This window comes from Limulus polyphemus, unplaced genomic scaffold (genome assembly GCF_000517525.1).
Source record: "Limulus polyphemus unplaced genomic scaffold, Limulus_polyphemus-2.1.2 Scaffold3702, whole genome shotgun sequence".
NCBI lineage: Eukaryota > Metazoa > Arthropoda > Merostomata > Xiphosura > Limulidae > Limulus > Limulus polyphemus.
This window is the reverse complement of record NW_013669312.1, coordinates 90,334-112,479: the sequence shown is the minus strand read 5'-3', so window position 1 is coordinate 112,479 and position 22,146 is coordinate 90,334. Positions and strand designations below refer to the sequence as shown.

General features: G+C 31.6%; 1 protein-coding gene across 6 annotated transcripts in view; it reads left to right on the top strand.

The window, feature by feature from the left end:
* The window catches only part of LOC106469879 (spermine synthase-like), a 112,121-nt gene that overhangs the window by 6,707 nt on the left and 83,268 nt on the right, over nucleotides 1–22,146 (top strand). For all 6 annotated transcript variants that reach the window (XR_002612937.1, XM_013930392.2, XM_013930393.2 and 3 more), the window contains exons 2-3: nucleotides 8,563–8,666; nucleotides 12,654–12,774. Coding sequence is in view for 5 of the 6 variants with exons in the window: in XM_013930392.2 (XP_013785846.1) it covers nucleotides 8,606–8,666; nucleotides 12,654–12,774 (182 nt within the window). In the remaining variant the exon portion in view is untranslated. The remainder of the gene's footprint in view (nucleotides 1–8,562; nucleotides 8,667–12,653; nucleotides 12,775–22,146) is intronic.

The window sequence follows — 22,146 nt, the reverse complement described above, 5'->3', positions numbered from 1 at the left end:
ATACAAAGACATATGTTCAAATAAACTTGTTTGAAAGTTCAAAGAAATGATATTCAAGTATGGAAAAGCTTTCTTACTATCATATCTACAGTAATGTTCAATAGCTCCTGGACTGGATGAATGAGAGTGACTGCCATCAGGCATGATAGTTTATGGCAAATGTACAAATTTCATGCTGATAACCTCACGATTTATTTGGCACAATAAACAAAAGTACGGCTGCAATAAAACGTAAACTTAGAATAACTAAATTTATCAAAAGTAACAGGCTTTATGTTTTTTAAACTACATTCATTTATGAAAGTTCTTATGATGTTTCAAACAGTTTCATCCACTAATTTTATTATTAGAATGAAATATAGCAAGACTTGCATTGGCTACTCAGAAAGTTAGTAGCCAGTGGTCATTGGGTTAAAGGAGTATAAAGAGGTCACATGGTCGTTCAAATCGACCGAGCCTGTGTCAGAGAGTTAATGGATTGAATTTAAGTAAAAAATTACTCTCACATGAGACTTGGATATTTAGATTAACTGAAAAAAGTTATAATTGGAAACACTAATTGTGATTAGTTTTATTGAGTTGTCAGACTCTACTCAGTAACAATCTATATGCGATCAGTTAGTTTGACTGACCTTGTAACTACAATGTAACCATGAAACTATATTCATTATAACTTTGAATGCATCAAGTGTACCTTCATGACATTTGGCATGCTGTTAGTAAACATTACTAGTCTGCTGTGCACAAAAAAATGAGATTTTATTTGTCTTTGAATTTGTAAAGTTTACTGAGTCAGTCTGAGTGAAAGGTGATTTTCATACCAAGAATAAAAACATTTTTTTAACCCTTTAAACACAGGAACCCCTTTAAACACTTTTCTATGGAAGTAATTGTGTTACACTCAAAATTTAATTAAATACCTTTACTATAAATTTATGTGAATTAAATATCATTATAATGCATATTATGATTCGAAGTTTACATTATCTAAGTTTTAAGTCCTTTATTTAAAAAAACTTTAAAAACTACTTAAAACTTCAGATGTATTGTCATGTGACCAAAGACCTATAAAAATTCTCTATTTTGTCATTCTGTATCTTCAGTAATACAATGGTAGTTGTGTAGATGCATGTCTAGACTCAGATGCTTACATAACCTTTTGACTTGTACATTTCAAAGATCTCTGAATGAATGCAGTTGAAACAAGTAATATTTTTTTTCAACCCATAACAGGTGCCATGCCCACTTTCAACAGATTTGTTTGAATTTTGTAGCCCACATGTAGATTACATGCACATGTGTATAGTCATTAGAAAGAGCTTTTTTTACACTATAATTTAACAATGGTTATTTTTATACTTAAAATGAAAATCACCTTGCACTACTTTAGATAAATAACATTTTTATTAGAAAAACGTAATTATAATAATGTCATTCTTTTTGTACAAATTACTTATAAACTTTAACGAAATGTAACGAGGTTTTGTGAGGACTACTCAGAGTTACCACATGTTTTTAAATAAATGTCCTTCCCCAGGCGAGCTGATGCAAACTTGTATCCATGCTGACAATTTTAATCTTACAGTTTTTGCATTTCATATGCATAATTTAAATGACTATCAAGATTTATTTCTGTAATGCTATATTTTCTCTACCTCAACACTAACTGTAGCAAAAAATCATAAATGTACATTGAAATCAAAATGTGAAAATATGAAATAAAAAGAATGGTATATTTTTTTCATCTTTTTTGAATGCAAGATTTGTCTCAGATTTCCAAATTACTTCAGAGTTTCAGCTGTTATGCTTTCCACATCTCTTACATTTTAATGCTATGCTTGGGAGGCTGACTGTTTCCAGTAACACAATTTTAGTGCTCAGTTTTTCTGTCCTTACCTTTTTTTTTTACACATCTCCTTTGTTACCTATCCTCTCTTCATCTTCTTTCTTAAGCACTACACCATGATTCTAATGGTTAGTCATTTTCAATACTTTGGCTAGGGTTTCATCTTCTGCCTCATCCCTGATTACTTGATTCCTCTGTTGTTGTTACATTTGTCTTCCCCATTCTTACCTTTGTGACTTCTGTTTGAAACATTTCTTTTTCCCTAAAGTCTTTGGGGGTGATTTTAACTACACGGAGGCTCAGACTGAGATTGCCCAATACCAGTCCTTCCTTTCTCATCTTTCAATCTCATGAGTCCACTCCCATTCCTTGACCCAATAAGCTCTCCACCTCCTTTTCATTTCTTGTCTTGTACCAATTACTGTCATGCCTGTTTCTGTTTGCAGACCTTTGGACCCCTTTTGCAGCTGAGTGGTGGGTCATTCAGGTTCTTATGTATGGCCTTTATCTTCATTTCTTGTCTCTTCCTCCTTTATCTTTTCTCTCCATTGGCCTTTTGCTGTGAGAGTATAGATGACCAAGGTTGACATGTCAGATGACTTTCCACATATATTGATTGTTGTGTCCTTCCTTTGTTTCTTTTGTTTTGTTCACCAGGTTCAGGTGTACCATTTTTTGAGCTCTCTCTTTCAGCATTGCTTTGGCTTCTTATGTCTTCAACCAAGCCATGGGAGCATACACTTGCCACATCTACAGTCTTGGATTTCATTTCCATTATTAGGTGGATGACTGGCTCATTCTTGCCTCTTCTCATCCACATCGCTTTTCCTCCAAGCAGTGTTTCATCTGAGCTGGCTGGTTAAGTTTTTCAAGTTGTTCCTCACACTTACTCAATACTTGGTCCACTTTGGAGTCTTTTTCATTATTCAACTTAGTTGAGCTCAGCCTTCTCCCCCATTCATCTGTGGGGCATGGAGTATCAAGAAAATGTATGAAATGAAGTAGAGGAGGTACCAAATATATAAAAGATCAGATCTGCAATGATCACAAGCAAAAAAATGACAAGGAAATAGGTCTTAAGAGAGAGATGGTATAAAGAGCAAGTGACAATAGGTTCAAATGGGGTCTGAGTAAGTGCATGAAGAAACACATTAAGGTACCACTTTTATTGATCAACAGAGAGAGTAGAAGGGTGAAACAAACAGAATGTGTGTTCCACAGGAGACCAAACCCTCAAGGCTAGGAGATGCACACCAATCCATAATAAATGTGTTCATGAAGAGATGAAAATCTGGATGAGGAGGCAGCAGTGTCACAAGAGAGGGCAGAGGACTGCAAGAGATTTTCAAGTTAAAAAGTTGTGAGCCTGGCCTAGAGGAATAAGATGTTCTAGAATCCCCAAAAAAAGAGATAGAACCTCTGATGCAGGAAGTATAGGAAAGGCAAGAGTGGAGGTAACCTTGACTTTATATACTAACTGCCCTTTTTTCTTAAGATTCAGGTGGATCAGGAGGGACATTGTTTATTTTCCCCCATATCTCCTCTTTCAACATTGGCTCTCTATGATTGTACCGACCCTGATCATCTTATGTATCCAGTTTGGACAGTTGGGTGTTACTTGGCATGCATGGCTCCATCTTGGGGTTCCTGCAATACAGGAATCTATTGTCCTTTATGCTGGAATTGCCAGCTCATTCAGATTGTCTATTCCTCCCTGGCTAGAGATACTTGCACACTTTATCACATCTCATGACGTCAAATTTTCCACTTAACACATGTTGTCCTTGTGCTTTCAATGAACCTTGGACAAGAAAAGATCCTCCAAGCTTAAATGTGGACCATGCCCAACATCTTTGTGTCCCATTATCTCTTCTTTCTGTTGGTTTCTTCTCCTTTGGGATATTGCCTCCCTCCAACCACTATTCTCCAGTCTACTCACTGTCATTAACTGGTAAGTGCCTCTTTTATTTCCTTACCTATTTCTTCTGTTCTTCCATTCACTTCTTGGAACCCACCTTGTGACTGGTTTTGCTTTCAAATTAGGGGTAAAGAATGCATTAAATAAATCTGCCCTGGCTCCTGAATTGCTCACTGTTGAGATGTGGTTTTATGCAAGATCACTATGGTGGTATGTATGTGTATTTCATTATCTATTCCAGACCATACCTTCCATGGACCACCATGAAAAAAGCCAGTTCCAGGGGGGTGTCTGCCCACTTTCCTGGCTTGCACATGTCAATTTTTCAAATTAAGTTTCTCAGTAATTCATTGCACTTTCTCCAGTAAAAGACCTTTGAAGCAGTAAGGTCTGATTGGGTCTGGGCACCCCTCCAGTGCTCCCCAATGCAAATTTTATCCCTCCTCATTCAGGTGGAACATGGTATTCAAAGTTGTGTGATTCTTCTGAGAGAGTCTAAGTAGGCAGCACAATGCAGTGAGAAGTAGGGCATGGGTGTCCATGTCAGTGGAATGCAGGTCACCCCTATTATATATGCCAATTGCTTGGTTTGGTCAGCTGGATGGGACAAAGTATTCTCCTCACAGGACAGGAAGTGACTTTCCTGTGTTCCTGTTTGTAAGGTTGTAAATTGTACAACATAACATACACCAAACCATAAGTCTGTTCATTGCTGTAACCACACTACACCTCATGTTGAACTGACTTGTTGTGTGCAACTGGTCAGATTGGTCATGTTTTCCCCCCACCCTGCAATATATTAGTTCCTTTTGCCTTCCCCCTTTCATATTTCCATCCAAGCGAAGAGTATACCCTGCTGAGATAGATTAAGTCTCTCCCTCCTATCTGTGGAGGTCTATTGTTGCATGGTGATTATAGCCTGCACTAGTGTAGTTTACATATCTGAGGTGGGAGATAGCTCAAGGCTAGTGGTATGCGCAAGATCTCAAAGGCAGACATAGAAGGAATAGCAACTGTGGGGAAAATGCTAAGTTTCTGACCTCGTAACTATTTTATGCTTGTTATAGTTTTCATGCTATAAATTTTAAATTAGTAAGTGTATGTTAACAAAATTGGGCAGATAATCAGTAAACATTACAAGGCTTTCATATGCAAAACATAAGATTTTTAAAATTAAGTCTTAAGGTTTGTTAAGCAATGTTTTTCTCATGCCTTTTTTCTTTCTTGCATGTTGCCTATCCAACATGCAAAGTAATTTTCATTGTAAGATTAAAAGAGAGAGAGAGAAGAAAAAAATCACCAGTGTGTTAAGACAGTGAATATTATTTACTAATCCAGAATTTTTTTATTTGGATTTTGGTCATAATTCTACAAACATCCAAAAGGTAATGTAATTTCTCTGCAATGATTTTATTTAATCTCATTAATTGATATCATAATATGAATGCATTAACTGGCATTGTAATATTTTCACAGTTTTGTTGTATTCTTTTATCATGTGTCTATTTGTGCTGATTTAATGTCTGGATATGCAAAATTCTATCACTCAACATTTGTTAAGTCATGTTAAATTTGTCCCTTGATGAGTAAAATGGTCATGGAAAAGTTGTAGAATCCTGCATTCTCAGAAGTCTGTAGTGTTCAAACTCTGTTCTACATGATTCAAGTCAGTTGCAATATTTCCCACAAAATTCTCAGGGTGAGAAATGTTAATATTTTCTCTTGTAAACATATAAGAGAGCATTTTATAGCTGAGCCATTTCATTGTCTTCAACCAAAATCTTGCCATCAACATTATTTAAAGACCCAGTGACCATTTTAAGAATTTGCTTATGTTTAACATAGTTAAAAATATATATGTTGTAAGTTGTAACAATATGAACCAGTTGTTTCTTGTCAGCCCTTTTTGATTTTCTTATGTATTTTTTAATAAAGTCCATAGCTTTCCTATAGTTTTAAATCTTTCATCTCATCTGTCAACTTATCTCTTAAATTATTGCATTTATCCTTTGTCAAGCCAGTTAGGTATGATTATTCTTGTTATCCTTTTCCTCTTTTTAAGAACATGCTTATTATGAATAAAAGCTTTTGACAAATTTTTCTTAATCTGTCTGACATTGTCATTTGACTCAATATCTCAATTCAGTAAGGATAAATCATGGCTAATATTTTCAAAATTGGCTTTTGCAAAATCAAGAACTTAAATTCCAATTCTTTTTTTAGTATTTCAGATGTAAGAACTTGTGAGTAAAAGTAAAGAAGAATGTATAACAATGTATCAACCATAATATATCTTCTATATCCAGTGCTGACAAGGCCTTTTGATAATACTAGGGCTCATTAGGCTAGGTGGGATACAATACACACTAGTTATTATGCTGTTTATATTGTTACGCCTCCAGTCGTTAGTTGATTTTCCAGTAAATTCATTCTGACGAAACTTTAGCGACACAAGTCCTTTCTTAAATAAAACTGGTTTATTCTTTCCGAATACAACTTTACGATACACTTAATTTCAACAGTTGCTCTGTAACAAATGCTGTAATTCTCAACGAACTTCTCACGTGCTTAACAATATTCTCTCTGACTGCAGTTCAATTACTCATTACCTCTGTTGTTCCGTCACGTTTCCATTTTTTTCTTTGTCCCACTCTCTGACACCAATTTGTTACGTCACCGTTCGTTAATTAATTTTCCGTAAATTCATTCCAATGAAACTTTAGCGACACAAGTCCTTTCTTAAATAAAACTGGTTTATTCTTTCTGAATACAACTTTACGATACATTTAATTTCAACAGTCGCTCTGTAACAAATGCTAAATTATCAACGAACTTCTCACGTGCTTAACAATATTCTCTCTGACTGCAGTTCAATTATTCATTACCTCTGTTGTTCCGTCACATTGTGACCGTCTTATATATATATATATACAAGACTAACACATATCTAATAAATTCTAGGGCATTCTTGAAGGAACAGGATATTTCTAGAAAACGTGGCGTGATACTAGTCACGTGACCTCGCTGACGCAACAATATCAACAAATCACATTATTAGCTATTGTTATTGTGTGAACTAGGTAAATTGATAAAGTGTGATATCAATTTCATAAGTCCTTTGCAAATCAAAATTAAGAGTAAGAATTAATAACAATATTTTTTTCATTTTAACATTCATTACATATTATTAATTTTTTAATTGAATTAACTTTAAGCATCATTCAAATTAACTGGCAAACCAGCAAGTTAGTTTTATTCCTAGAGCAGGTTGAGCAACTACAACGTACAATAGTAATATTAAGAGCTTTTGAGTGAAAGTGAAGAAGAATGTAAAACTATGTCAACCACACTGTATCCAATATATCTGGTCATGACAAGCTCTCTCCCCCAGTACTAGGACTCAGGGAGCAAATCATTAAGTGTAACTGTGCAGGGACCACTCTTCCCCAAATGTTCCCCTATTTGCAACCATATCCTTTTTAACGGTTAATAAAATATTTGAAATAATTCATTCTCTGTTAATTTGGTATAGAAAACCAACCAAAGTCTCTTCAAAAAATCTCTCATTATTATTATTATTATTTTTACTTCAGTAGGTATAACCCCAATCAATGTGTCTAAAATTAGTCTTCCATAATTAATGTATCAGTATTCTTATTAGAAACACCCTGATCTCTTAAACTATATTCTATTGACATCATCTGTTTGATCAGGCAGCCTCAACAATTGTCAAATAAACTTTTTGCTGGAAACACTTGATTGTAACCATATAGTTTCATTATTTTGACTATCATTTTATGTCTTCAGTCCCAACAGGCTGCAATTCATTCCTTGTATAAAAAGTATTCAATTCCCTCTTAAAAATCCTATCACTAGTAAATAACTTACCTGAAATTTCAAAATCTTTTTTTTTATTAAGATTCTCCAAATTTAACCAAGTTTCATTAATTCCCTGTTATATAATAGCTTTCCATTTTGAGTAGAGCCCTGAACTCATCTATTGTGTTCCAGGAGGATTAGAAGTAGATGGGATGTGACGTGATTGGTTGGTGGTGCATTTTGTAGTACCATTGATTAAATCATCACTCATTCCACTAACCAATGTTACAAGAGCCACCAGCCAATTGTCACCTTTAATTCCATTGGACATTTTGAAAGCCTTCTATCTTTCATATTCTGGTCAGCATGCACTGGTTTTGTAAGGGTTTATATGGTATCCGGAAGTTTTTACCTGAGCTACTTTTGGAGATTAGTCTTCCAAGATTTTATTTACAAGTATTACTCTGAATTAAGCAGTTGTTACAATTTTCATTTTTTGTTCCTTAGATGCCATAGTTACAATTTCAGAAACCCCTTTTTTGTTGTTGTTGAAAAGATGGGCTACTAATTTTATGAAGTGTCTTCTTTTACTTGAAATTTTGTCAAATGAAAGATTACACATAAAATACAAAGTATTTACTGAAATATGTCCTTAGGGATATTACAAGCATCTGCCAGTGTCAGAAGCTGCTACATTTTGAAGAAGTAAACTCCTCCTCAGGTTGTTTTGTAATAAATGTTTCATTTCATATGTTATCGGTATCATTAATTTGATGTAACTTGAGACCAGTTGCCAAATTCCATAACTTATTATAAAGAGGGAGTACAAATTATCCTTGTTACTAGTTGTGTTTTGAGAAAATTGTTCCCTTAGATGAAAATATTCATTAACTTTGGAATTTGTGGAATTTAGTATATGTTAAAAATGACTTACTGTTTAAATTAAAAACTTAGAAGTTTCATTTGTAATTGTTTACAGGTAGACCATATTCTGTGATAAGAAAAGAGAACAGGAATGCAAAATGTCTGCTAACACTTCTCTGTTGGATTTATATTTGGATGCCACCATAATTGCTAACCCAGGTGATTTGATTTTTATTGTATTTAAAATTTGACTTTATATACTTGATAAAAATCTAAAAGAAATTTGTGTTAGTTGCTAATACAGTAATTAAGAAATTAAGTAAAGAGCTTGTTAAAACCATAGCTATTTTGTAAACATTACTAAAATGTGGGAAATATTCATGATGATAAGGGGATTGGTTATATGATTCCCATACATAAAAAAGTTTAAAAAGAACTGGGACACTGAAAAATTACAAGCTTGAGCAAAGATCTATAAACTTACTTTTTAGTTTGGTTTTGTGTTTTTGGAGTCACTTAGAAAATAGTCTTAAAAGTAGATTTTAATAAATTGTAGTCACACTTATGACTTAAAAGAGTTTTGTGTTTCATTAACTGTTTTTGCATTTCTGGATGTGAATCTTTTTTATTTTCACAAAGCTTTTCATAAGTTTTTGAATAAATGGTTAATTATTTACATTCTCAGGGCATAGTTGAAAAGATTAAAAAGTGAATGAAGGATTTACTTGATGTTATGGAATTGGGTGATAAATAAGCAGTGTTTGGTATATTGAGTGTGATTTGTATGGAGGATGTTTGTACAGTAGTTCATTATTTTACTGGACTGATAGCTATATGGACTGTAAATTATCTTAAATTTGTTGAATACAATGTGCAAAATAACTGGACAGATATTTGACTGGGGAGAATAGTTTGATTTGTAAGTATTTTGGTAATAAATGAAGTGAAGTTGTGCATCTAGAGTACAAAAAACTGAAAAGGAATTGCTTGGGAGTGTTCAGGAGATGGTGATTTTGATTATGATTACAGAGAAAAATGTGAAATCACTGTTGTAAGCTGTTGTCTATAGCATGTACCTGGTTTTGAGATCAAACTATAGCAGTTTTGAGTTTATGATTAACCTTCTCTCCATGAGCATCTTTTTCTGCATATGTCATAAGGTTTTATTGAGTTACATTTAAATTTAATTAAACTACTTCGTTTTATTGGTATATAGCATAAAAATGTAGCTAATAATCCATATTTTAATAGTATATAAGTTACAAGCTTTTATTTTTATAAGGCAATATTAAAAAATAATCTAGAACTTCCCTTAGTGTGAGAATTATGGCATTTGCTCACTAGGTATCCCCTCTTGTCTAATTTATTTACTACCCCTCCAAGAAGTATGAAATTTAACTTAACTTACTCATTATAATATTTTCATCACTGTCATAGTTTTCATAGCCTTCAGTCGTATTTGGTTACAGAGCAATGAAATAAACAATCATACTCTTGCCACACCGACCTGTCACATCCTCTCTTTCAGAAATTGCCAATAGTTCTCTGATGGTCAATACTATATTATTTATAAATCAATAGAAAGCCAAGGTTTTTCCTCTACCAAATGCTGTATTATATTACATTGTTTTCTGTAAAGAGAATTGTAAATTTTGCTTTCAGTTCAAGCTTGAAACACACCAATGAGCTTAGATGAAGTTTTAAAGCTCTTGTCACATAGTTAGAAAGGCAGAAAAATTGTGATAGTTATGGGGCATTGTCAGCTTTTTGCATGTTATTATTCTGTGTGTTTTGGTGGATTATTTAATTAAATAAAAAATGATTTAGTGCAATGTTACCATTAGTATAAAATATTAAACAAAAAGGAGGGTTAAGTGTCATCAACTGTTGATAGCAAAAAAAGAAAATCCAGGTAAGTACTTTATTTCTTGTTTTTCGTGTGTATTCTTTATTTATTATTATAAAATTAACTAAAATGTAAAAATAGATCAGGTGAAATAAATAAATAATAAATTTTATCATGAGGTACACTCGTGAGTAGCTCGTACATAATGTAATTTGATAGCGTAACATGAGCTACAAGTTTGCCAAGTGATTTATGACTTATAATGGCACAAGTAGTAGTTAGACAGTTCAGAGATCAATAAAACAATACAATTTAAGTATAAATACCTGTTTATTGTTATGAGTTTAAAGCTATTTAGGATAAACATATGTAGTTTCAGATACAATTTGAAGTCATTCTAGAAAGAAAAAGGGTAAGTTAGATTTATTTCCTTTTTTTTTTTTGGTAGTTATGAGATCAGTCAAATTGACCAACCTTGTATAGAGTTAGGGTAGATAAAGTATAAAGTTTTACTGAGCGAAAAAAATTTTTGTGACGAAGAAAAGTATTTTTAATCTGAATGTGGAAATCACTTTGCACTCTGATTAGTATATAAAAATACTATATATATTCATGGACAAATCTTTAGTAAAAATACTTCATTAAAAATTCTGGTTTTTTGTATGCAAAAGATTTGTAATGGTTACTAAAAGTTTGCCAAATTTTGTGAAGATACACAAAGTGTATCAAAAATTATACTATGGAAACTATAATGAGTTCAAATTGGTTACAAGGTCGGTCAATTTGACCAACCTCATAGCAAGAGAGTTAAAAAGACCAAAACATCATCTGCAGTACAATATTCAATTTATTTTCCTTAAGAAGGATACAAATTATTTTGAAAAGAGAGCTACCAACATACTTGATTAAATAAAGTTGCATAATGAGAAAAAGCCTAATGGTTGCATTTGTTTTTGTTGGTGTCTAGAATTAAGAGGTGGTTTGATTTCGGCATTTAAGATTATATCTGAACTTATGGGGGTTGGTAATGATGACTTCAGTAATATGGTAGCAAGTAAAAACTTTTGAAACCCAGACATGATCAAAAGCTTTTAAAATAGTTAACTTGTGATTTTATGTGATGATATTGGGGTGTGCCTATTGAAAGACTTATTTCAGATTTACTGGTTTATTGAATTTCAGGAACATTTCTTTTTCTCTTAATACTCTATGATGAATATTAGTTTTTATTACTAAACTTTTTTAATCATACTTAAATTTCATTCAAGTTGGGAAATGTATTGTTGAATTTGAGGAGCTGAAGACCATTATCTCTGGAAAATTATACAAATACTGAGAACTCAAATAAGGAAATTCAGAAGCCATACCCTTTTAGTAAAGTAGTTTTGGTTGATCACATTTTTTATTCTGGTTCTATTTGTGTATATAAGTGAAAAATTAGTTTTCTGTAACAATGTTATGATTTCATGTTTATTTTTCAACTTGCATAATTATGATATTTTATAATTTTAATGTAGATAGAATTCATTAATTATGACTGATAATTTAGGATTGTTGTAAATAAATTATAAAATATAAATAACTTAATTAGATTTGCATTTAATGTTTTATTAAATATAACTTAACAAGCTTAAGGTTGCAGTAATGATAATTATTTTAAATTCCACATGTGATATACTTTATTTGTAAAAACTTTATTCCTTACAAAGTACTCTTAATATTAACATTCTCATCTTTATTTCAAATTATCAGTAAAGAAAATTTTGCAATAAATTTAATTTGTACATTTGATTGGAATAGTTTTATAAACTGAACATTATATACCACCATTCAGGATTTGTTCTCATGCAGCTTTCTCAATTCTTATCATAAAGGCTTAACTTGTAAGAAATCTTTATTTTGCTTAAGCTTATGTAACTTGTGTGCCTTTCTGTCATTCATGTGTTCCAAAAACAGTTTTATATACAGGCTCAGATTTTATTCTGATTTATTTATGGATTATTTCTCAAATCTGACAATCTTTGGCCACTAATTCCAAGACCAAGATCATTGCTTGAATTATTTTTCTATGAGTTTTACAGTGAGGAGAATTTAGAACCTAAGATCTTGAAGGTGTTTTCAGTGTATTAATTCATGTACGGAAGGATTATTTTGAATTCCTCGGTTATTTTATATAGGAATAACCATTATAAAAAAAAGTAATTGGAATAAGAGTATTTGTCACACTTTTTCCCAGTTCAGAAAATTTCCTGTGTGTGTAAACAAATCTATCATTTATTTCAAAGCACAGAAAGTGAGATAATGAAAATTAATATTAACAGTTGTATTCTTCTTAATTATTTGCTTTGTTTCTTTAACAGTGGAGAGATCAACAGTGATCCAGAATATTGTCAATGTGTTGAAAGAGTATTCGTTGGACAAAAAGTATGAAATAAAAATGAGTGATGGAGTATTATTACTTCTAACAGTTGAGAATGGAAGGTAGGACTTTCTGTTGCATCAAGAACTAGCAAGAAGTTTAACAAGAAGCATTACTATATTTATAAATAAAGTAGAAGTTTGACTAGAAAGAACATGTAACCTGAAACTGACACTAATCGTAACTAGGAACAGTTTTGTTTACGTAACTGTTAAACTGAAAAACTTTAACTACAAACCATACATGCAGCTAGGAACATTAGAAAGAAATGTGATTTGAAACAGTACTGTATCAGAAGCTTGTATGAAAATTATTTGCATGCTCTGAGATGTTGTAGTTCATGTGTTGTGGCATAAAGAAATATATGAAAAATTTGCAATGATGAAACTTAGAATTCAATATTTCAAAGTAGTATTCATTTAGAAGTAGCATCAACATGATAAAAGTTATCTGAATACAATAGCCAAGTATTACTCATTAATATTTTTTAAAGTTGGCTTATATTTTCTTAATTTATGCAAGTACCTTTTACTTTTCAGTTGTTTTTGTAATATTTCATAGTTCATTAGCTAATCTATCACTATCTTCAAATGTGCAAAGAAGTATATGCCTTGGGAAAGTTTTAAAGGTTTGAGTATCTGTTCTCTTGACTATACATTTCTTAACTAGACAACATACATCAAGAGTGTGGCATGTAGCTTTAGTATTTTGTAACTTACTAAAGATTAAATATGAAACCCAGCATTATTTGATTTACCATTTGTCACTGAGTTATTTAGGTTTTGGGAAATTACATTGCTCATTGGTATTCTGGACAAGGGCAAATCTTGAACAGATTGTCTGCTGAATAACTGAAGATTAATAGCATTTATGCTACATATTTTTCAAATGCATTATGAACATAAATTCACTGTGTTGAGTAGAAGACAACTAAAATCAATAAACATTGTGTAGCTTTATGTTTATTGTTCACTATTATTCCTTTTTTTTTGACATTTCACAATTATTACTTTAATTTTCAAACATCAAATGTGTTATATACGTGTTATCACATTTATTAAGTATACTTTCTGATTTGGTAATATATCCAAAAACTTCAGTTACAAAGAAAACAGAAAATATTTCAACACAGAAGTAGTAATTGAAGATCCCCACCCCAAAACTTTTATTTTCCTAATTAACAAAGAAAATTTTTTGCAACTCTCTTAACCCTGTAGGTGCATACTTTTTTAATATATTTAGGTTTATATACATGTCTAATAAGATTAGGTATATCTCTAAAACCATTTGAAATAGCCCAAGACCACATGGAAACAACTGTTCAGTACAACCTCAATATTTAAATTATACAAGTGATTTTACTTTCTGATGACATCACACTTCCAGCATTTGAGAAATTTGTAGTTTTTTTCTTCTGATTTGACACAAATAAATCACCCGATTTCATAACAAACTGTTGAGAGTTATTAGTTACCCTTTGCTATGTTGTATTTATTGTTCAGAATTCCTTTGAATAGGCAAGTTATGTGATATTTAGGCCAGTTTTTGGAGGCAATATGTGAATACAAATAATGAAATAAAGCAATTGCATGCAGTTAATTTCCCTTTCCTCCTGAACACAGAATTGTCATCTTTTCTGAAAGTTAAGACAGCGGGTTTTAAATTGTCAACATGCCATGGTTCACATTTACTATACCACACAGTATTGTGTTTTGATTAGACAGTTCTTCAGCCAAGGACATTAGCATTATTACTGTCTACATACAGTTTGTGCCCTTTGCCAGTCTATGATTCCTATGTGAATTATGTATGATTGTTATCCTAATTTGCAACATTTTTGTTTTTACCTGCATAGAGTGAAAATTCAAGAATGTATCCACTTTTTGACTCATATAATACAAAAGCCTCAAATCACCATTTATCTGGTTTCTTAGGATTTCACTGTTTCAAGAAACTTCACCCTTTAAATGAGATTGTCATTTCATCCAATGCCAATTCCTTGTTTGAACCAAATGGTTATGTGAATTTGGGTATTATCATGACAAGAAGTACCACTTGCAACATGATCATTATTGTTTGTAAAGTGTAGGAAGCTCAAGATAAATTCAAATCTATCTCCTAGTAAAGACATGGCAGAAACCAGGAGTGTCAGTTAGCCAAAATGTATCCAAATAGTCCTCTATTTCAGGTTTAACGACCAAGTCTACTGCAAGGTGCAACACAAAGAATGTTTTTGTCATTTGACGGTTCACAGGTACCCATTTACAAAGTTGTGAAAGTGGTTTCAAATCATCACCTTTATTTTGTAAAAACTGATTAGCATAGTGGTTTGTTTCTGTTGCAGTGTGATGAAACACAGCATCATCTAGAAATCATTTCAAAGAATTATTAGGTTCTGCCTCATTTTAATTCCAGTTTTCATTTACCCACAATATTTCTGTTTTCAAAGTTGGAAATCAAAAGTTTAAAATGTTCATCACCTGCCATCAACTTATACTTATAATTACTTGTTTTACCAAGTTTATGCCTAGCTCGATTACCATGAACAAGTCAACCATGCCCACATGGAAGTTGTTGTGCCATACCATTCTTAGCCCTGGGTCTGGCCTGGGAGGACATAAATGTGTAGTTGTACACCCACCTGTACTAGTAATGGCAACAGGTATATTTTTATTTGGTACTGGACTATGTTCATGAGATCTCCTTTGAAATTTGGTCCTTTTAGAAATGGGAACCTTGTAATCACTGTCACTGTCATCACTTGATTCCATGGGCCCAGCTTTGGCATTACTACTATAACATGTCCATATGAGTATCAGTCATATCATGCTAAAGATTGTCACCAGATAATTCAAGTTCAGAGCCAGAATCATCATCAGCTTGCACAAGTTCAGTTGTCTCTTCAGATTTGAAAAGACTGGAGTGATTTTGCCATTTTAGGTCTGTTTTCTCAAAATTTAAATAATCTTCAACTGCATATATTACCATGTTTTTTATTTTGTTGTTGTTGTTGTTTTGTTTTGAATAGCAATAAAATATTAGCCTTTTTAATAATTTGAGCATTGATGTAAAAACTATATTCAAACCATCACATAAAATTAGCATCTTACTACCTTACTCCCTATTAAAAGAACAAAACAGGGCATATACACTATCCCATGTGAATGTGGAAAAAATACATAGGACAAATGTTACATTTCTTAGAAATAATATACAAAGAACACCAAGGTTGCACTAGTAAAGGTGAACTCCAGATATCCGCCTTAAAATATCATCAATATGAAACAGGTCACAAAATACTTTGGGATGAAATTCTTCTATATCAACCAAAGACCATAAAAGAAAGAGACTGTTTAGAAACTATAGAAATCATCAAAGCAAATGATCTGTCACTAAACTGTGATAATGGCCCTAGCAACATCAGACTTATTTGGCAAGGTCTATTTACCATTTTTAGACTTGATCTCTACCTATATCCTGTCACCTGCTAACACCATTTCTGGACATTTAATCCCTGTCTTTGTAACGATAAACCTTGTATTACTTAATACTGATCATACCTGAAGAAGACACACCAATGTTCTATAGAAAAATTTAATATGTTCCACCATTATTAACATTTTTCCTATTATTATATTAACATAATGTGCTTCCTTACTTAAGTTTCATTTCTGGTTGCTAGATGGCAGCACAAATTGTCCTTATATAATGACTGTTTCTGACTTTTTATTTAGTAAAGATAAATAAATAAATAAAGAATAATCTAAATTAATATTCAAGGTATCAATTAGATCAAGTATTTATGCAACTGACAGATGTGTGTACATGTTATTGATGTGTGAGTTTAAAAACACTAGTTTTTTAATTATCAAAACAATACATTATGTAAAAGTATACTTTTCTTCAAATTCTTAGTAGGGCTGGGATCTTTATGATGTTCTCCCTATTAATCAACATGATCCTAGCTTTTGGTGAAGTTGATTGTATGCACATGCAGTGAGTTAGAGTAAAGATGCAAGGTCTGGGTTTTATAAATACCCCCTTAACGTAGGTCCAGTGCTCTGGGGTACTTGTACCATCCTGGAGGAACCATTCCAGCTTCACTGTCCTCAGTGTTATCCAGTATTAGAGAAACTGGCAAAACTGTTATGGTATTAACAATATATATTACCATTAAGTTACAAAAATAAAACAAGTGTTCACTTATCAACATACTTCAGTGAAATTGTTTTAAAAAGAGGGGAAACAAAAAAAAGAATGTGCAAAAGTATGATTTAGGTACGGCAATGCCAAAAAGTACAGAAATAAGGGAGGGATGGATACACAAAATCATACAAAAATGACTGTATAAGAAGAAAAACTTTTATCTACAACTAAATCTTGAATTTCTCTCAGTTGCATGAATTCAGGTTTGAATGAAAGCATTTAACCCTTCCAATTCGGGCTGGGTAGAATCCGTCCAGCTCATAACCACAAAAGTATCCATGAGAGTAATTATACTATGATTTTTGATAATGTATGCACATCTTTACAAAATTTTGCAGGTTAATGGGAAACATTACAAGATTTTGTACACAAGATATCAGGTTCTAAATTAAGCATTCAGATTTTTTAATTAAAGATTTTCTTCTAAACCTTTTTCTTTTAGAATGTTGACTATCCAACCTGCAAAGCAATTTTGATTTTAAGATTAAAAATACTTTAATGCATTAGAATACTTTCAAATTTCACATGCGAAATCTCGATAATCTCCAGATAATTATCAAATTTTTTTTAGAAAAACTTTATATTTTATTTATTTCAACTATTGTATTTCTGTAAGAGCTGATTTGATTTGACCAACTTATTAACCTCAATAAAAAATTAGAAGAAAAATATAAGTTATGGTTTTTCGTTCTAGAATGACTACTGATTATAACATGAAAACACAAATGTTTAGAATAGCTCAAATCTCAATTATACATTTATATACATTTATTATTTTTATTATATTGACCTTCCTGCCGTGCCTAACTAATAATACAGAAGTTACAATGATGTGACGCAGTTGCACTCTTGGTACTGTATCCAATAATATATGTGACCTTTCTTGCCTGTGTGTTAGTGGACTAGTATTTTATTTTAGTTTTTAACAGTGACATTTCAATTATTATACATTATATATGTATATATTATTACTATTTACAAATAAGTTCTTAAACTTATTTTTCTTAAAACATAGAACAGTAAATAAAGAAGTAAACAAACAATTATCTCTTCTAGATACAACTTTTGTACTCATTTGCTGCTTGTCATAGGTTGCTAAGCCATATGAAATTTTCCACGTGGAGGATGTGAAAAGAAATTTTTTTCAGGTTATATATATATGTACAGTTGAATAATCAAAAAATCATAAATTACTATATTGATACCATAGAATTCCACCATGATTTATCAAACGTAGTAAATAAGCTGTATTTGGGTCTAAAAAAAATATGAAATTTCAAGCTCACTAAAGATTTACCTTATAATTTGAAATCTTGTGTGAAAAGAATGAAATTAACACAATAACACGTCAGAATGGCTGAGAAAACCACTAGGGGAACATTCCGAGTTTTCGATTGGTTATTTATGTCATATATAGAAGTAAGTGTGTATGAGGGACAGTTTCCAAAAATTCCAAGAGGTGGGCAGGGAGCCACTGTGTTTGATTCAATACATGAGTGATATTTTAGCAAATAGAAAAGATAAGAGGTTTATATTCTAGATTGTCAATATTGGTAATTTGAGTTTCTAATTCGTATGAAACTGTAGATTTTGTATTTCGACATCACAAATGTCTAATTTGAACCAATGCTGCATTCAGCATACCACGTGACACACAAAAATTGATGTTTAGGTGTGGTTTTTTAATATTTACTTTTAAATTAAGAAATTAATCAATGTATAATACTAAAATTTGAATTATAATCTCCAATTTGATACCAAACTTATTGACATAAATTCATAAAATAGTAGTTCAATAAAATTTTGAATGCAAGTCAACAAATGCGATTACATGGCCTATGACACATGACCCGTCGTGATAGGGTTAAACTGAATAGTGCTATACAGTCTAACAGTAGCTAATAATCATAAGCTTGTAAGACTGACTCAGTACTTACTGGCTACTTATGTAGGGATTTTTTGTATTTTTTTGTGTATTCATCATTACCTTGTTTCTGTACTTTTTGGCATTGCCATCCTTACATCATAATTAATTTTTGCAAAATTTTGTTTCTTATTACTTTTAATAGAAGACTTACCTCATTTGTGCTTAAAGAAAGATAAACTGTTTTCAAGAAATAAATACCTGTAAATCCTTACATCATAATTAATTTTTGCAAAATTTTGTTTCTTATTACTTTTAATAGAAGACTTACCTCATTTGTGCTTAAAGAAAGATAAATTGTTTTCAAGAATTAAATACCTGTAAATCTTGGTGCATCTTCGTCTTTTAATATGGACTTCTTTGTCACAGACAGGCCTTTCTCCATCAAAATATTTAATGCATTTTTTGGGTTTTCTTGGTGTGCTACATTTTATCTCAATCTCATTTAGATTTGCCCAAAATTTAACATATTTAATATTTTTGCTGAAGTCATTGGTAGTCTGGATTGCATTGTTATAATCTTGGTGCAGCAAATTACTTAAGTTTTTATCTGAAGAAATTACATTGTTGGTTGCTTAATGTAGAGCATAATCTTCCTCTTCAGTTAGTGTACTGTCAAACAATACATCCTCCCATATGTCTTCCAAACACAAGTTTGGAGTCACTTTCCTTAAAATATATGTGGCATCTCTTTTTAACCCTGAATCATGTGTTAATCAGTCAGATGTTTTTATGAGTGGTGCTTATTAACTGATTGTATTGACTAGGAAATATAATAATGAAAACTGAAAATGGACAGCCAAGTTGGGATCCAAAAATGAGTAGGGTAAAAAAAAAATTAAATGTAGTAAAGCTGTATGAGTTGCAACAATTTTTCCATCTTAGTCTGTCAGTAAAGGAGAGAACAAACTATTTTAATTAAGGCTTTATTTTAAATTAAAATACAAATTACACAAATTTGTAGATGGCGGAGTTACCTAGATTCTGTTTTGCATAAGCACATTGACAGAAGACAAAAGTGAATGGCACAATTCACTCTAGTTTTAGTGAATAATTACATCACTAGACTCATCAACACTTAAGAACATTTTAATTCTCTGAAAGAAAGCAAAGGAAATATCAAAGTGTATACATTTGGAATAATAAATATGTTATATATCATAGCCTTGATGTTCTTATTTTTATAGTGGAAATTCTTAACCAAATTACATCAAAATTACAACAAATTTATTAAATAGTGTGTATGTTTAGTTTAAAAATTAATATAATTTAAATGTTTTCTATAATATTTGTTGTGAAATTTTCAAAATTTTGTAGTGAGACACAGTTTAAGTATAAATGATCAGCACTCATGTAATGTTTAAATTCAAATAAATAAATAAAATGCAACTTTTCATATTTGTACAAATTTATTAAAGCTTTCAGTGTCTTCTATTTGAAAAATACTACATATTATACATTTCAATGTCTTCTACATTGTTTTAGGAGTTATTTAGGAGACAATTCAATATTTACACTTTCTGCATGTCACTGGCCAGTGTTTACCTTGTGACATGCAAAAAGTATAAAAAAATTAATTATCTTGTTAATAACTCCTATGGACATTGTAGAAGGTATTCAAATATTTAGGTAGTGTTTTTGAGATGGCAGCCACTGAAAGTTTCAATAAACTTTTGTGTAAATAAGAAACGTAGCATTTTAATTATTTATAGTTCCTCTTGCTTTTGAATTTAAATTATTTTAAATGTTGATCAGAAATACATTTTATATATATCCAATCACTTTCTGCTTCAATGATATTTAGTAAAATAGTTATTTTGATATTTTATATTGCCAATTCCAGTTGTTGCGTCATCGAGATCACATGACTACAGTGACGCCACGTTTCTAGAACTATCCCGTATATTGGCGAATGCTCTAGTATTTACTAGATATAGGGTAGTTTGGTATATATAAGAGGGGACAACGTGACGCGAGATTAAGGTAATGTGTGTATAGATAGTGAGTAATTGATCTGCAGTCAGAAGTATTATTGAGCACGTTCGTTGTTATAGCGTTTGTTTAGCGCGATTGTTGAAGTGGAGTGTATCGGTACAGTTGTATTCGGAAAGAATAAACCAGGCGACACAAGTTCTTTCTTAATAAAAATTAAGTTTCGTCGGAACGAAGTTTACGGAAAATAGTATAAAAGTGGAAACATGCATTACACATTCTTCTCCTCTGCCTTTTCTTTGTTTTTGGTGTTGAAATGCTACATTGTATTTAGTATAAAATTTAAATTTCACCACATCTGAGTGTGTATTTTCCTTTCCATGTCTATTATTTTGTATATATATATATATATGCTGACTATTTTTTTTTTCATTTGTAATATTTTGTTTTGTGTAATGTTATAGTTCTTCATCTATTTGTATGTATTGTAGTGTAAGTACTTTGCAGGGTTGAGGGTAAGTTACACCAATTTCTTGATTGAAATGCGAAATATTTGTATTCGTCATTAAATTTTAAAGGTAGGGATAGCAAGGTTAGCCTGTAGGTAAAAGAAGAGAAAAAGTGTCATATGAAGGTATAACATAGTGAACATTCATTCTTAATATAAAAGTTCGTCAAAAAAATACTTAGTTTCTCTCACTGTAGATACTCATAAAATTAGGTCATTCAGATAGGGTATCAGATATACTTTATAATTAAAACAACTGCTATAAAATCAAACAAACTGTATGAAATATAATAATGAGCTTTTCCTCTGGCAAATCAGATGATGCTCTACGGATACAACAATAGAGTGACCAACAATTACGTGGGTATCACCAGCACTTTGAGAAGAGTAATATTGTTGATATTAGCATATATATATATATATATATATTGACATGTTGTCTTGCCCTATTTATTTATTATTAAGCACAGAGGTACATAATTGGGTATCGTTATCATGCCCACCACGGGTATTGAAACCTAAGTTTAAGAATTTTAATCCTCAGATTTTCCACGGAGCCACTGGGGACTTTCTCAATCTGGAATATGTTTCTCGACATACTTTATTAACTAAATGTTTCACAGCATAAGACTCAGATCTCTCCCAACTAACAGTTCTACGCTTAACACTTATCACTCTAGCTTTGATTGTGTTATTGTTTTGAAATAAAGATTACTTCATTATATTCAACTTGTGTCCAGTCATATTCTTTGCATCTTTGCTACCAGTAATTTGAAATATAACTAAGCCTAAAGTATGGTTACACGTACTGTTACGTCTTTGGTCGTTAGTTAATTTCCCATATAATTTCTTTCCGATGAAACT